Source organism: Lepus europaeus, chromosome 3, assembly GCF_033115175.1.
Source record: "Lepus europaeus isolate LE1 chromosome 3, mLepTim1.pri, whole genome shotgun sequence".
Lineage (NCBI taxonomy): Eukaryota > Metazoa > Chordata > Mammalia > Lagomorpha > Leporidae > Lepus > Lepus europaeus.
This window is the reverse complement of record NC_084829.1, coordinates 117,637,131-117,654,749: the sequence shown is the minus strand read 5'-3', so window position 1 is coordinate 117,654,749 and position 17,619 is coordinate 117,637,131. Positions and strand designations below refer to the sequence as shown.

Here is a 17,619-nt window from a genome sequence, read left to right as displayed (position 1 = left end):
TGCATCTATTGAGATAATCATATGGTTTTTTTTCTTTAATTTGCTAATGTGATGTTATCACATTTAGTGATTTTGGTATGTTGAACTATCCCTGCATACCAGGGATAAGTCCCACTTGTTCCTGATGAAAGATCTTTCTCATGTGTTTTTGGATTTGATTAGCTGGTATTATGTTGAGGATTTTTGCCTCTATGTTCATCAGTGATATTGGTCTGTCATTCTCTTTATTGCATCTTTTTCTGGTTTTGGAATTAAGGTGATGCTGGCTTCGTGGAAGGAGTTTGGGAGCATTCCTTCCCTTTCAGTTGTTTTGAATAACTTGAGAAGAATTGGAATTAGTTCTTCTTTAAAAGTCTGGCAGAATTCAGCAGTGAAGCCATCTGGTTGTGGGCTTTTCTTTGTTGGGAGGGTCATTATTACTGATTCAATTTCCATCTTGATTATGGGTCTGTTTAGGTTTTCTGTGTCTTCCTGACTCAATTTTGGTAGATTGTATGTGACTGGGAAACTATCCATTTCTTCTAGATTTTTCAATTTGTAGGCATAGAGCTGTTTGTAGTAATTTCTGATGATTCTTTTCATTTCTGTGGTGTCCATTGTAACATCTCCATTTTCATCTCTGATTTTATTGATTTGAGTCTTCTACCTTTATTTATTTATTTATTCATTCATTCATTCATTCATTTATTCATTCATTCATTCATTCATTTTTTGGTTGGTTGGGCCAGTGGTGTGTCAATTTTGTTTATTTTTTCAAAAAGCCAGTTCTTCACTTCACTGATCTTTTATATTATTTTTTGTTTCAATTTTGTTTATTCTCTAATTTTAATTATTTTTTTCCTCCCACTAAAGTTGGGTTTGGTTTGCTGTTGTTTTTCTACGTCATTGAGTTGCATTGAAAGTTCATTAATTTGATGCCTTTCCAATTTCTTGATGTAGGCACCAACTGCTATAAAATTCCTTCTGTAACTTCTTTTGCTGTATCCCCTAAGTTTTGATATGTTGTATTGTCATATCCAGGAATTTTCTGATTTCCTTTTTCATTTCTCCTGTGACCCACTGTTCATGTTGTTCAGTCTTCATGTGTTTGCATTTCTTCTAGAGATTCTTAAGTTGTTTATTTCCAGCTTCGTCTCATTGTAAGTCAGAAAAATTGCATTCTATATAATTTCAGTACTTTTGAATTTGCTGAGACTTGCTTTATGGCCTAGCATATGGTCTATCCTAGAGAATGCTCCATGCACTGATGAAAAGAATATAATTATTCAACTGTGGGTTGAAAGGTTCTGTAAATATCAGTTAGGTCCATTTTACCTAATGTATAGTTTAGCTCTTTTGTTTCTTTGTTGATTTTCTATCTAGTTGATCATTCCATTGATGAAAGTGTGGTGTTAAAATCCCCTGTTTATTGTATTAGAGTCTGTGTCTCCCTTTAGATCCATTAACATTTATTTTAAATAGCCAGATGCCCTGGGATTAGATGCATATAAATTTTAAAGATTTATTTATTTATTTGAAAGGCAGAATTACAAAGAGAGAGAAGGAGAGGCAGAGAGAGAGGTCTTCCATCTTCTGGTTCACTCCCCAATTGGCCACAATGGCTGGAGCTGCACCAATCTGGAGCCAGGAGCCAGGAGCTTCTTGCAGGTCTCTCACGTGGGTGGAGGGTTCCAAGGACTTGGGCCATCTTCTACTGCTTTCTCAGGCCATAGCAAAGAGCTGAATCAGAAGTGGGGCAACCGGGATGCAAACTGGTGCCCATATGGGATGTGGCACTGCAGGTAGCAGCTTTACCCGCTATACCACAGTGCCAGCCTCTGCATATACATTTATTATAATCCCATCTTCTTGTTGAATTGATCCCTTAATCATTTCATAATGCCATTTTTTGTCTATATTTTAACAATTTTTATTTAAAGTTTAATTTGTCTGACATTAGGATGGCTATACCTGCTTGCTTTTTCTTTCTGTTAGCATGAACTATCCATCCTTTAACTTTCAGTCTGCTTGTCTTTTTGAGATATATATCTTATAGGCAGCAAATAGTTTAGTCTTATTTTTTAAATATTCAGCCAGTCTGTGTCTTTTAATTGGAGAATTTAGGCCATTTACATTCAAGGTTGCTATTGATAAGTAACGACTTGGCCCTGCTATTTTTCTGTAAATATTCCTATTGTTTGCTTTGGATTTGCTTTGGATTTCCTTTTTACTTTTACTTGGAAATTCTCTCCCTTCACATTCTTTCATAATGATGACTGTCTTTCTCTGTTTTCTGTCTGTAGCAATTCTTCAGTATAATTTGTAAGGCTGGATGAGTACACCTTTCCCTCTTTCAGATTCCCAGAGACAACTGTCTTCCTCCTGGCACTATCCCCTTACTCCTTTTGTATAGGGATCTGCCTGACTTTTTCTCCCACAAAATCTCCTCTTTCCTGCCAGCTCCTCTATTTTTCATTGCCCCTATTTCTGGTGATGTCTCCCATGTTAGCCTTTTATATTCACACACAAATCTTCCTTGGTCCTCTTCTTTAAGCCTATTCTTCTCATTTCTCCCCAATTACTTCAGGAATAATTTACCAACTTCTTGGTGTTTTTGCTTGTTCATCTTTTTCCTCACATTAAGGAAAATCTTAGATTGTAACCTTTAGAGGTACCCAGGTGTCTATAGAGTAGTTCCTGACACTGCATCCACTATGAGGCTCCTCATCTTCCAGTGGTCCCACTATAAACTAATTGGAGGAAGGGAATGGCTGGGTACCTATTTGAATTCTTTTTTATTTTTTTATTTATTTGACAGAGTTATAGACAGTGAGAGGGAGAGGTAGAAAGAAAGGTCTTCCTTTCGTTGGTTCACCCCCCCCCCCCAAATGGCTGCTACAGCTGGCATAGCACCAATCCGAAGCCAGGAACCAGGTGCTTCTTCCTGGTCTCCCATGTGGGTGCAGGGGCCCAAGCACTTGGGCTATCCTCCACTGCCCTCCTGGGCCACAGCAGAGAGCTGGACTGGAAGAGGAGCAACCAGGACTAGAACCTGGCACCATATGGGATGCCAGCGCCGCAGGCGGAGGATTAACCAAATGAGCCACGGCACCGGCCCCCGCCTATTTGAATTCTTATTACAGTCTTTTGTGCACCAGAAACAGTCCATAAATATTTGTTGATCATCAAGAGGAAGTGAAATCAATTTCACCTAGCATTGAAAACAAAATTTGTGTGATTAACTAATATGCAGTTGCATTTTGTTTCATTGCTAGTATTGTAGAAATATTTATTCTTTATAACAAATATAAATAATATTGCTTCAGTTTGAATTAAATGTACTTTTGCAAAATTTATAGTACCCATTTACTATAGTGTTTTATGCAAACCACACTCAAGTTCTAAACAAGTGCCATTTTAATAAATAAAACATAAGATATGGATGGTCTGTTCAGAATTATTCTGTTTCTGACTTTTTAAAAGTAGATTTCGTTTTTGGTAAAGGTGCTTTGTATTTCTGTTATTAATGAGTGTTTTCTTGTGCCATTTGCCACACATATTTTGAAGCTTGCTGGCTGGAGCCAACTGGAAATACATGGACGATTAAGAAAATCAACTGGTTTGCTGATGTCACAGGGCTGTGAGTGCTGTGAAGCAGAAATCACATAGTAACAAAAAATGCAGATCAGATGTAGACCTCACAAATTTCCAATAAAGAATTTTACATTTATTATTGTCAGTGAGTCTGAGTATTATTTTGAGGAATTGCTCATGATTAGTTAATTTAAAAACAGTATCCTGAACAGGCTCTGTCTCAGCAGTGAAGATGCCCACATCCCACATTGTAGTACCTGAGTCCAGTGCCTGCCTCTGCTCCTGACTCAGCTCTCTGCTACTGCAGACCCTGGGAAGCAGCTGTAATGGCTGAAAGTGATTTGGTTCCTGCCACCCACGTGGGAGACCTGGATTGGGTTCCCAACATAGGCCTCACTTGGGGGACCGGGGGCGTTGTCGGTATTTGGGGAGTGGACTGGCAAAGGTGGCTCTTTTTCTATCCAGGTCTCTGCCTTTCAAATGGATAATTGAAAAATCCAAATGAAGAGAAATAAAAGTCAGTACCTAAGTTCCCTCACATGCTTGCCTATTCTGCCACTGCTTTGTTTTGGACTTCTGTGCTTCTTTACTGACTATTGTGCTAGCATCCCACCCTGTTTCCACAGGCAGTCCTTCCCTGCCCAGCCCACCCATGAAGCCTAGACCATTGCATGTCAGAAACTCCATGTGGGGGCCTGTGCTGTGGTGTAGTGGGCTAAGCCTCCATCTGGGGCACCAGCATCCCATATGGGTGCTGGTTCATGTCCAGGCTGCCTCTCTTCTGATCCAATTTTCTGCTATGGCCTGGGAAAGCCATGGAAGGTGGCCCAAGTGTTTGGACCCCTGCACCTGTGTGGGAGACCCGAAAGAAGCTCCAGATAGACCCAGCCCTGGCAATTACAGTCACTTGGGAAATGAACCAGTGGATGGAAAACCTTTCTCTCTGTCTCTCCCTGTTTCTCTCTGTAATTCTGCCTCTCAAATAAATAAATAAAATCTAAAAAATAAAAAAAATTTTAAAACTCCATGTGAAATCCTTATATTTCCTAATTTCATTAACCCTTGTCTCTCTTCCTGCAGTGATTGACGTTTTTGCTTCAACCACTCACCATTCTCTAAAGTCATCCTTCCCTGTCTATACTCACCCCCGCCACAAATATATGTCTTTCCATTAAAAATGTTTAGAGATCTTGAAGGGATGTAGTTCAAAAGCCAATTCAGGAGGTTTCTCTGATCATCTTTTCCATCCATATAGATGGATTCAGTCATTCTTATTTCTCCTAGGATCTTTATACTTCCAGAATTTGACATATGCTGCCTTCAATTACATCATAGCTAATGGATGCAAGCTGCTTAACAACAGTATGCATGTCTGGTTAATTTTGTACACTTCTTAGCAATTAGCAGAGGGTCTGTTCAGAGTTGTGGCATTAAAAACTATTTTTGAACAGTTACATCTCAATATATAGTAATTTCAGTGTGCTTTGTCTAACCTTGTTAACCATCACCTGGGTCATTGCATATTTTCTTGCACAGGATTTTCTCTAGATTTTAAGACTACAAGAGCAGCCCTCTTATTTAAGAAATAAAATTATGTCTTTTATTTGAGTATCACATCCGTGAATTGCGTGCTTTCTCTTGGTAGCCTCGTGTGCAAGCTGAACACAAGGACTACCATCTTGGCAGCAACCAACCCTAAAGGCCAGTACGACCCGCAGGAGTCCGTGTCTGTGAACATCGCCCTTGGCAGCCCTCTATTAAGTCGATTTGACCTGATCCTGGTTTTGCTTGATACTAAGAATGAAGACTGGGATAATATAATTTCCTCCTTTATCTTAGAAAATAAAGGTATGTGAAGACAAATCATTCAACCTGACCAATTAATTAAGGAAAATTTCCTGTGAAGAAAATGAAATAAATGTCCAAGGTACCCTGCCTAACAGGCAGTAGAGAAGTATTTAGCAAACAGTGAGAGGAGCTGGTGAGCAGGCCCCAGAATACTGAGTAGAAGGGACTTCTGTTTGCCATTAACGAGATTATAGTTGGGAAACAATATCCTTTGTGATGAGAGGGCCAAAACTTGGGATGTAAAATTACCATTCACCTCTTGCATACAAAGAAACCTAGACTGAATTGTGAGACAGAAATCTCTAAATAAGGGATTTCCTTTCAATTAGATTTACTCAAGTACTATTTATTACTATTGGGCAGACCAGAATTATTCTGAATAATTTTAACCCCTACAGGAAACTTAACTTCTATTAAGCTTAGATATTCTTAACACCAGGGCAGGTATTTGGCATTTTAGTTAATATGCCAATTGGGACTCTCACATCCTATATCAGAATGACTGGTTTGAATCCTGGCTCCACTTTGATATCTGGCTTGCTGTTCCAGTGGACTCTGGGATAGTTTATGTGTTTGGATCCCTCCCACCCACGTAGGAGACTTAGATTAAGTTCCTAGTTTCCACCTTCAGCCCTGGCCCTGCCCCAGCTGCTTTAGGCATTTGGGGGAATAAAGTAGATAGGAGCTAGCCTATCTGCCTCTCCCTCTCCCTCTCCCTCTCCCTCTCCCTCTCCCTCTCCCTCTCCCTCTCCCTCTCCCTCTCCCTCTCCCTCTCCCTCTTCCTCCCTCTCAAATAAATAAAAGATCCTAAGAAGGCTTATTCTAGAACTCTATGCTACACAGAGAACAGGGCTATAATTCAGTAGCCACAAAACTAAAAATTCCTTAAAGATGAGTACAAGAACTTTATCAAAACCCTTAAAATGAAGTGTTTGTTCTTAGAATTTATTTACTCATGTGCAGGTTACCCAAGCAAATCAGAGAAGCTCTGGAGCATGGAAAAGATGAAAACCTACTTCTGCCTCATTAGGAAGCTACAGCCCTCACTGTCTGACGTGGGCAATCAAGTCCTTCTGCGCTACTACCAGATGCAAAGGCAGAGTGACTGCCGGAATGCTGCACGGACAACCATCCGTCTGTTGGAGAGCTTGATACGATTAGCAGAAGGTACTGTGTGCAAGGTGCTGGGCTGGGCACCATGGATTAAAAAACGAATTAGAGGCTGCCGCCGCGGCTCACTTGGCTAATCATCCGCCTGCGGTGCCGGCACTCCAGGTTCTAGTCCTGGTTGGGGCGCCGGATTCTGTCCCGGTTGCTCCTCTTCCGATCCAGCTCTCTGCTGTGGCCCGGGAAGGCAGTGGAGGATGGCCCAAGTGCTTGGGCCCTGCACCTGCATGGGAGACCAGGAGGAAGCACCTGGCTCCTGGCTTTGGATCGGCGCAGTGCGCCGGCCGTAGCAGCCATTTTGGGAGTGAACCAATGGCAAAGGAAGACCTTTCTCTCTGTCTCTCTCTCTCTCTCTCTCTCACTGTCTAGCTCTGCCTGTCAAAAACAACAACAACAAAACAAAACAAAACAAAACAAAACAAAACAAAAACACGAATTAGAACAATCCCTACACAAAGGCGCTCAGAGACCACTTAAAACTTATGTGCTCCGAACCCTGAGACTTCCATTCTTCTAAGATCACTTTGTTGAGTGGAATGTAGTGTTATTAGGAAAGAAGGTTCTGAGGACATTCTGTACCTTAAGATGCCATTTCTGCAGTTCTGTTTCTCAGTGGCATCTCTGTTAGCATTTAGAGTGGGATAGTTTTTGTGAGGAATCGTTTCCCAAATAGCATCTCTAGTATTTAACTCAGTAATTGTCAGGTGCACTCTATCCTTCTAACAGCCAGAGCAAAAATGCCATGTCCTGTCCCTTCCCCAACGCATAAGCTTGCATGCACACATGCAACTAGATGCAACTCAAACCTTGTTGCCTTGATACTGTCTTTTATATTTTAGCTAATGTTTAAATAATTCTTAAAAATATTCTTGTGAACTGGATGTATCATATGATGAAACAATATATGCTTAATGAAAAATATGCTCTATGCTAATAGTAGGGCAAGAAATACCCATGCCTCAGGATTGCTAGTTTTGTGACTTTGAGAAGTTCAAGGATCATTGATAAAAAGAAGAGCCAGAGATGAGAGTTTCAACTTTGTAAGTTTCTAAAATATATTAAAAAAATGGGGATTAAAAATTGCTGAATACTTAGCAGATATGTTTATATGGCCCCATTGTGTGTTAGAGCCTAGAGTATCTTTACATGTAAATACACAAAATTGCCTGGGCTGTGCAAATTAGACCCTTCGTTAGAGAAACAACCTAAAAATTAGCTGGACATTGACTTTTGTGCTTGTTCTAGTAAAATTAATTTATAATTCTTACCTCGTTCATTAAATACAATCTTGGGGAGGAAGTCAGACAGAAAATGATGTTTAAATGTTCCTGAAAAACAAATGTATTTTGTTTTCTCAGCTCATGCCCGCCTAATGTTTCGTGACACTGTGACTCTGGAAGATGCTATTACAGCGGTTTCAGTAATGGAATCCTCAATGCAGGTAAGGATTTTTTGTGTATCTAACATTTAATAAACATTCTATATAACATGTCAAGAGTTACAGAAGTGATCATATTCTAGATCTAATAACTCTTGAGAATATGTCTTGGAGATATGTCTTGTTTCAGTGGCATGACTGTGCCCATTGATGGAAAGTAGGAGGGTCTTAATCCTTTTTCTCAGCATGGCTGAAGGATGGATGCTCTTGGTCTCACTAGTGACATTATGGCTTCCTGGAACAATGACTGCCACCATGGACTGGCAGAGACAGCCATGGAAATTTGAAAGGGACTCCCAGATGATTCTGATACCCAAGATAGGGATGTGGTGGGCCGGTCTTAGCTGCCTGGAGTTGCTGATTGCTAGTGTAGAAGTTTAGAAGCATGGTAACTCTCCTTGGTATCTTCTCTGCCTCCAGGGAGGAGCACTGCTAGGAGGTGTGAATGCTCTCCACACTTCCTTTCCTGAAAACCCTCGGGAGCAGTACCAGAGGCAGTGTGAACTTATTCTGGAAAAGCTAGAGCTGCAGAGCCTCTTGCGTGAAGAGCTTAGGAGACTTGAAAGGTAAGGAAGAAAAAACCTAGAGAGATGTAAAATGGGAAAACCATGTTTGGCACTTAGTGAAGCAAAGGAAGTATAAACTAAGTATGAAATCTATCTGTACTGTTTGTAGGGGATTGCTTCAGGTATTATTGCAATATAATGAACCAGCCAGTAGTCAATGGCTGAAATAAAACCAATACTACTTTAGTATTCACTCTTCTGAGAGTTAGAAATTCAGGCAGGCCAAGTGGGGGGTGGCTTGTCTCTGTTCCACATCCTGAGGTTCTGCAGTACCAACTTAGGAAAGACAAGCAATGTTTCAGAATCTCCCTTTCTTAATGACTTGTTGAATGTGGGTAATAGACGTGAAGACGATGAATGTGTCACGTGCATTAGTCAAGACACAGGTTTCTTTCCTAAATACAAGGGAAGTTTAGAAAGTTAATAGAAAGTGGAATTGAAAAATAAATTTATTTTGGTGCAAAATCCAGGCATTTTTTTTCCATAAAATTTGTTTTCCATGAAGTTTCTGAAGACCTGTCATACATGAGCTTCAGAAATGCTAATCTTTGAGTCTGTATCTGAGAAACAGGAATGAAGAACGGCAAGTTGACGCATTCAGGTGTCTTTATGATCAGTAGAGTGACTTCCTGATTCACCTTAACCTGGTTTTTGGTGTTGATCTTAAAGCTGGGGTCTGGTTTATGGAATGTATGTGGAAGTGGGGCAACTTCAGGAGAACTTGGGGACCATCCTGGAATTGTTCAATATGTCAGGTAAAACCTTGAGAGTTCCTTTCCCACTGTTTTCTTTCCCAATCATTGCCAACTCTTCTATCATCATTCTCTTTCTAAATTATATCAAACCTCAACAGCCTTCCTCAGGATGTGTGGGCACTGCCTTTAGCCTGTAATACCAAGGTGCCAGGCTGTGGTGAACTTTGACTAATACTTGTATAAGGTCGATGCTGTCCACCCCTACCTTTCTGTGGTCTCCTAGCTTTTTCTATGATCCAGAGCATGGGTCTAAGAGCAAAGTTATTCTTTTGGGCCATTTATGGTCTATTGTAGCCTGTCCTTTTCAAGCCCCTCCTGAAATTGGCCTTGGCTTTGAAGAAGAGCTGCTCATTTTGGTTGACCTCACCTTCTCGAAACTAACATATGTTGGATTCATAATAGAAGGGAATGAGACACCCACTGTGTGTTAGAAAAATAGCATTTTGGGGGGCTGACACTGTGGCATAGTAGGTTAAGCCTCTACCGGCAGTGCTGGCATCCCATTTAGGTGCTGGTTCGAGTCCTGGCTACTCCACTTCTGATCCAGCTCCCTGATAATGCGCCTGAGAAAGCAATGGAAGAAGGCCCAGGTGGCCCCTTCACCCACATAGGAGACCTGGAAAAAGCTCCTGGCTCCTAGCTTCTGGCTTTGGATCAGCCCCCCCTCCAGCCACTGTGGCCATTAAACAAGTGAACTAGCAGATGGCAGACCTCTCTCTGAATCCGCCTCTAGCTCTGTCTGTAACTCTGCCTCTCAAATGAATAAATAAATCTCTTTTTTCAAAAAAATGAAAAATAGCATTTGGACTTCCAGATTCAAAATGACCTTAGAGGGAAAGAAGGTTAAAAAAAAAAACACTATATATATATATATACACACACACACACACACATACATATATATATATTTTTTCTATTGGTAATTCTTTGTAATGCAGAGCCATGTTACAGTGTGGGTCCTCAAATGAACCAAGCCAAGTAGGCTACTGCTAAGACACGTTCTAAAACTAATCTTGTCAAGTGAGAAAAACTGAAATAACATTTGGGTTTTACTCTTTAGGAGAAAGCTCTCATTGCCTTTAGATGGTTGCATAATTATAATAAAATGCTTTGTATTTTCATGGTATTTTTCTTCCAGAAAATACTTGACTAGGGACAGTCTAGTGGCTGTTCTGTCCACTTCAAAGCAGTGCAATGATACTATTTTTTATGAAAGTATAGTAAAACTACGGAAATTTTATATAGGAGACATTTTAATTCCTGAAACAAAAATCAGAATAAAATGATAGGGCTAAGTTATTTTACCTCTTAATTTTCCCATCTTTTTTCACATTGTTGTGGAGCTTTAATGGTTATGAGTATCCCTGACTCAGTTTTATGCTGAATAGTGTATTTGTAGTAAGTTTGAAAGTTACTTGCTTTTTTGTTTGGTTGTAACTCAAATTAGTAGCAATGAAATGTACGTTTGCTGTGAACAAATTTTACACAATATTTTTACAATAATGCTTTGTGGATTTTTTCTGATTGTAAAGGTAGTACTTTATGGAGTATTTTTGAAAGTAGTAGTAAGGAATTAATAAGAAAAAAGTCAGTTGCAATCTTTTTGAAGAAATATGTGAGGGTGCTTTGAAAGTTAATGGAAATGGAATTAAAAGATAAGTTTATTTTGATGCAAAAAATATTTGAAATCTATGGATAGCTTTTGTCATAGATCTAAGGTTATGGAAACTGCACACTATGAAAAAACTATATATCAAAATTTACTTTTGTTTTCTGTTAACATTTGAAACACACTTGTATACTATTTACATTTTCATGCATCTAAATGTATTCTTCCTCCATTTCTATGCTTACACATGAATTTTGGAGTAGATTGCTCATCTGCTTGTGGTACGTCTTTTCAGAGTTAGTACATGCAAGCAGGGTCCTAGTGTGCTAAATAACAAGAGTGTTTGGGAAAGGCTTTCTGAAGGACCTGTTACAGAGAATTACAGTTCCTGATAGAAACTGGTCCTACGGCATTCTTTACATTTCTAATATGCCCCAAGATTTAGAATGAGTGTCACTCAACAGATTCTTTTTTCAGAGAGTTAGGGAAGTAGATTTTACATCTTTATCAAATTCATGACTGGTAATAGCCCAGAACTGGTATTGAAACATGCCTGGGCCTCACAGGAAGTGTGTCACAAGTGTGTCTGCCATGAGTGTGAACGTGCAGAGGGTAGTAGGAATCCCAGCACCTTGGCTCTTGGCTCCTGTGGAAGGTGACTTTTTAGATGAGCTAAAATTCAGAGATGTGAGAGATCATAATCTCTTTCACTCTGGTTGTGATCTACAGCCTGTTTTTTTTTTTTTTTTTTTTAATAACTACAGCAACAACTAACTTGGTCAGCAGTCAGCTGCTGGGACAAAGATGTCTGTATCATATTTGAACATTTAGCATGAGAGATAAGACTACGTATTTTACTCTGATATCAAGCAATCTTAAATGAATTGAATGGACTTTCATAGAGAGCTAAACATGAAGACAAACCTCCTGTTTCATTTTCTTTATTTCACTGCAGCTTCAAGTTAATTTAGAATGCTTATCAAAGCACTTTAACTCTACTTTGATAAAAAGAATCATTTCTTTCTGCTGCTCTAGAGGACTATTCAGTATTAACTTGGAATTATGTCGGACTTAAACCTTTGAGATGGCTTCTCAGAGACTAAAGAGAGAAAAAGATTAAAGCAAATTCTCTTCAGTACAGTACATATGTCCCTTATTTGTCTCTGCTGCAGGTTACAGAATCAGAATGTGCACCCATCCCAGCCACAGGCAGTGGAGTCTGCAGAGGCTTCTCCAGGATCCTCAGGAAATGATTCAGGGGAACAGTCACAGTTCAGAACTTCCACACCACAAGAATTGAACTGTGGCATGCATACCTCCTCTCCTGGAGGCATTCCCAAGGGAAGCTTACTTCCAGATCCCCCATCCCAGCCAGGGCCCAGCACATCAACAAGTAGAAAACATTCAGCCGAGCACAAAAGTGGCAGAGATGATAGTTTGGGCTGGTTTGACTTCATGGAAACTCCTCAGAGTGAACCTAAAGACTCTGTTCTATGTCCTGGTACCAAAACCAGTGGGAAAGATAGGGTTTTGAAAATCTCTAACAGCAAACTTCGGGGTAAGGACAAAAGTGCGCCAAGTCAGAGGAGCAAATTGGAAGCCAGGCAACTTTCATCACCAGGAGAGACAGATACTCCACTAAGGTCAGGCAAGGTTGAAGGTAAAAAGGCAAAAACGGTAGCACTAGTTTCTGCAGCAGCACTACCTGCTGATGAGCCAGACTCTGTACTGACTCACCATGTCCCTAGCGGACTGCACAAACGGCACAAGAAGCGGACCCAGGAGTTTTGCAGAAGCACTGCCAGGGTACCTTCCGGGCCCACAGCCTCTTCTCATTTTCAGTCCGTTCCTGTACACGGCCCAGAAAGAACATCAGAAACTCCCAAAAGAAAGAGACCAAAATCCCTTGTTGAGGCGGAAGAGCCTGAACTTGAAAGTGTTGAGAGCCCAAGTGCCCCTCTGACCAAACTGGCAAAATTTACTTTCAAACAAAAATCAAAACTGATCCACTCCCCTGAAGACCACAGCCATGTGTCTACTGGCACAACTAAAATAGCAGTTCACAGTCCTACAGTTTCTCAGCACAGAACCAAAAAAGCAGCAGCTCTGCCTGCACAGGCTCCAGAAATGCTGGCATCTACCCCAGGAACCAGAAGCTCAGCTCAGCTGCGGGGTAAGGTGAGGGGGCAGCCACAACAGCCACCAGAGGAAGACGAATCAAAAGACAAGAGGGAATATGCCCCTGAAGAGAGTGTGATTCAGCCTGAACCAGGACCTGGGGGCGACTCCGGGCGTTCTCCTCTGATGTGTGAGAGAGGCAAACAGGAAGAGGTTTCAGGCAACAGTAAGAGCAATAAGGTTCATTCTGGTACCTTGGCCAAACTGGCAAACTTCTGCTTTACTTCTCCATCAGAATCCAAATCAGAATCCCCTCCCCCTCCTGAAAGGAAGAACTGGGGTGACAGCCGCCCAAGTGCTCCTACAACCACAGCCAACACCCTGGGCAGTAACAGGAAATCTTTTCAGCTGCGGGGGTCGACCGAGAAACTGATTCTTCCCCCAAACCCTCTATTTACTTTACCAGAACTGGATGATGAAGCATTAGATTTTGATTGGGACGAAGAAATGAGAAAAAAGCCGTGACTGTGAAAACCTTCCCTGACTGCTCAGCATCTTTGGGATGTATGAGCTTGGGTGGATGAGCATGTGAACGTTGGTCGTGTGGAGGCCATTCTGAATAGCAGCTCCCCCAAAGGGCTTTATACTGTGAGGCTTACATTCATGACTTAGAAGTCCTATAATCAATTTAGGTCAGCATGAAACCAGCAGAAGTCAGATTACGTGATGTTAGGCGTAATTTTGGAGCACTTACATTCCCAAAGATATTTCTGTTTTTTATTTGTAAGGGGAAGAGGGTTTTCCTTAGATTCTTTCTTTCATTCTGTGAGGAACAAATTCCAGGAAAGTATCACTTATAAATCGAATATGGTTGAGGAGGCCTTTTCTATTTTTACTTTTGTGAATTCCGAAATATCTGGCTACCAAATAGTACGCTTCTAAAGTACTGACCTTTTGAGTTTTTCTTTCATGAGTCCACTGTTGGTGCTCCAGGTTCTTTTTTTGTCTAAGAGACTTCCCTCCAGCACAACTTAAATCCTACTGTTAGAAGAAGAGCGTGTGCAGTAGTCTCGGTCATACATCACATTACATCTACCCAGATGGTAGAGAAGTGTGGTTCTTATTAGGTTAGCATTAATTTGTATTTAAAACCAAGCAAATTACTGTGTTTGATGGAAACAGATAACCCAAGCAATGTCTTTCTGAATGGTTATAAAATCCCTTTCTCTTTTGGATTCTAGTAGGGGTTGTGAGGATGCCATAGTCACAGACATTCTTTTTTGAATCATGTATTTGTAATAATGAATGGCAGTTTAATTGTCAGAGGGACTTTTGAACATGAAGAATACTCAAAACAGTGTGTACTTTGTTGAATGTTCATCTCATTAAATTCATACAGAGAAAATAAAATTTAAGAATACCAGTTTTTCTTGCACATTTAAGCATTCATTCCAAAATTGGCTAATTGAACTTTCTGAAAAATTTCAAATTGTGATTACAAATTTAGTATGAATGAGGTTTTTGAAAACATGAAACAATTTAAGCAAATTGAAAAATATATAAATAAGCAGTGATTATGAAATTTACTTTTGCATATTCACATAAACCTGTTCTAAAACATCAAGACAATGGCTTAAGTGATCTGTTGTTTTACTACTTGCTTAATGGCTTCCCAGTATAGTATGATTCTTAATTTTGACATATTCCTAATTATTTTCCTGCTTCCCTGGGTTTCAGTATTCTTATTAGCACTGAAGGAAAATGAGAGAATCTGGGTTTTTGACCAGCTGAATCTCAGTCTGGACATGGTCTGATTATGTAGATGAGAGAAATTCAAACCTTAGCCACTGTGTGGAGCTGACTTGTTTTTAAATGGTAAACTTTTTAAGTCTCTTCATTATGAATTTTTGTCTTTGATACTTGTTATCTTTTGGAGTAATGATGTATTAGGTTTTGTATGAGTGACAATATCTAGTGTATTGGTTTGTCATTAGGGTATTTTGATATCTTTTCATATTGTTGGAAATGTTTACATTCATTGGGAATTTTGATGTAGAGTTTTTGCTTCTTAGTAGTGATAGATTTAATTTTTGTAATTAACTTATCTGTTTAAGACATCTAAATAATAATTCATATTTTATAATAGAGTATTCAATTCTCTCTCTCCTTGGTTATTGTGTATGACTGCCCTTGCCATCTCCTACCTGGTTGCTACTTGTGACCACCATAAATGCTATTTATGCTAATCAGTTAATTGTATTTTTCATTTCAGTACCTCTGCCAAAATTACAAGTTTCTTCTTTGGTGCTTACCCTAATATAAATAACTGTAAGTCTAAATACTATAAACAGACTTAATTGTTGGAAAAAATAAAATATTCAGTATAAGTACTCCCTTTTCTAAAAAATTAAACTTGTGTCAGTGCCTCCCTTTGTTTTACAGACACCTTTCTGTGCCTGCTTTTGTACAGGTGTCACAGCTTGATCAATGGAAATCCCTTTATGTTGACTTCCATGTTCTTTTACACTCCCATGTTTCTAAAAACCTCTGCACTAACTTAAAACTTAACAGTGTTCCAGAGCCATTTTGATTTTTTTCTTGCCCTAGGCTGTAGAATCAACTCTTTTGAAGGTACTGTACTTCCTCTTGATGTTGAGGGTGTAAGAGAACAAACTCTGGATCTCAGGAATGCACAGGAAAGTCACTAGCAGGCACAAGTCCTCTCACTGCTCTGGGTCATTTGTAGTATTTGCAGAGCCGGAGACAACTTACCTTTTACCCTTTGTGTCCCACTTCTCTTACAGTAGTATATGCGGTCACAACTAAAACATGGTCTTTAATATGTGTACCATGGAAGCACATAGGTGGATCGGGAAATATGTATAATTTAAACTTCATATATCTGGTTCATAGAAAAGTGTAAAAACAAAATAGCCTATTTCTGAATCAGGTTGTCAAAATATTTTTATTTCAGGCTAGTGCACTCCTTGAAAACATTTTAGTAATATAAAATTATTTAAATATAATAAAAGCTATAGTTAATTTTCTTTGTGAAAAGACCAAATTAGAATTTAAATTCTAATATAACCATATAAAATAATTGAATTTTCTGACATTTTAAAGATTAATCTTCAGGATACATTTATCATGGAAGGAATTTTATCATGATTTTCAGAATCTTAAAGAGATAGATATAAGGGCCGCCGCTGTGATGTAGCAGGTGAAGCTGCTGCTTACAGTGCCAGTATCCCATGTGGGCATAGTTTGAGTCCTGGCTGCTCCACTTCCCATCGGGCTCTCTGCTGTGGCCTCAAAAAATGGTGGAGGATGGCCCAAGCACTTGAGCCATCTTCTGCTTTCCCCGGCCATAGCAGAGAAGCCAGATTTGAAGTGGATCAACCAGGACTCAAACTGGTGCCCATATGGGATGCCAGCATTGCAGGCAGTGGCTTTACCTGCTATACCACAGCGTCCACCCCATCACTCTACAACATTTAGGAGTTTAGCACCAACTACTCTGGGATCACAGTTATTTGGGCTGATCCAGGATCAGGTGAAGCTTTCAGAAGCAGCACCTCAATAACCCAGTTCCAATCCTAACAAACACAGTATGCAGGGCTGGGCAGTGCATGGTCCTTAATGATCAGAGCAGTATCTTCCTTGTGTGCTTTCTCTGTTGTTCACATTCAAGAAAGAGTAAAGGCCTCTGGCTCACATTGTACTCGCCCTCATGAGGGGTTTGCTGTTGGTGCCTCTTCTTGCCCACGGTCTAGCCCCCAGGTTGATAGGAAGCTATCCACACCATTCCTCTTCACTGCTGCTCACAGACAGCGTGTCACACCCTTCAGATATTCTGATGTCAGTTCCACTGGCACTTCTCTTTTTTAAAGGTTTGAGAATGCATCTAAGGGCCATACTTGGAAAACTGAGCATGACAAATGGTAAACTACTATACTTAACAAAATTGTTGCTGTGTCTGTAAACACTGGTGCACGAGATGGTTCAAGGAAGGCAATAGGATATACACACTGGCTCTGGTCTCAAGAACAAGGTAATAAAGTAACTGACGGCCATATATTATTTCTCAACTGCTCTTATTTATGTTTAGTTAGTATCTTAACACCTTGGCTGAGTAGAGTCTCAACAGAACAGGCATTTGTACCAGGTGTATTTTTATGTGGGGACAAACTTGGTTGAACTTGAGGTTTTCATAAATGAAACCAGTGTGAAAGCACTGTTTGATATTTCAGATCTAACTTTTTCAGGGCCCCATTGATACATAAAGAAGAACAGGTACTATAGCAAAGCTGGAAATGAGGCGAATTGTAGAACTAGCTGGAGCTCAACCTCTCTGTCTCCAGTGATCTCATTCATGAAAGCAGAGGATCAGGCATTCTGAGTCAGATATGGTTATGAAAAAGGAAACCCCAAAGGCTAACTGAAATAGAAGTAGGTTTGCTGTGAGGATCCAGCAGGGAGTCTCATTAAGGACAGGAAACAGTCTCACCAAGCTACACTGTGTCTGCCAAAGCCTGGAATTCAGGA

General features: G+C 40.0%; 1 protein-coding gene across 4 annotated transcripts in view; it reads left to right on the top strand.

The window, feature by feature from the left end:
• The window catches only part of MCM9 (minichromosome maintenance 9 homologous recombination repair factor), a 216,631-nt gene that overhangs the window by 86,769 nt on the left and 112,243 nt on the right, over positions 1–17,619 (top strand). For 2 of the 4 annotated variants that reach the window (XM_062186671.1, XM_062186670.1), the window contains exons 9-13: positions 5,219–5,421; positions 6,385–6,588; positions 7,947–8,029; positions 8,447–8,592; positions 12,129–15,456. In XM_062186671.1, the coding sequence (XP_062042655.1) occupies positions 5,219–5,421; positions 6,385–6,588; positions 7,947–8,029; positions 8,447–8,592; positions 12,129–13,599 (2,107 nt within the window). In that variant the 3' untranslated portion in view covers positions 13,600–15,456. Of the gene's footprint in view, positions 1–5,218; positions 5,422–6,384; positions 6,589–7,946; positions 8,030–8,446; positions 8,593–12,128; positions 15,457–17,619 lie in introns of those variants that run through there. The other 2 variants (XM_062186673.1, XM_062186672.1) reach the window with 1 other exon arrangement.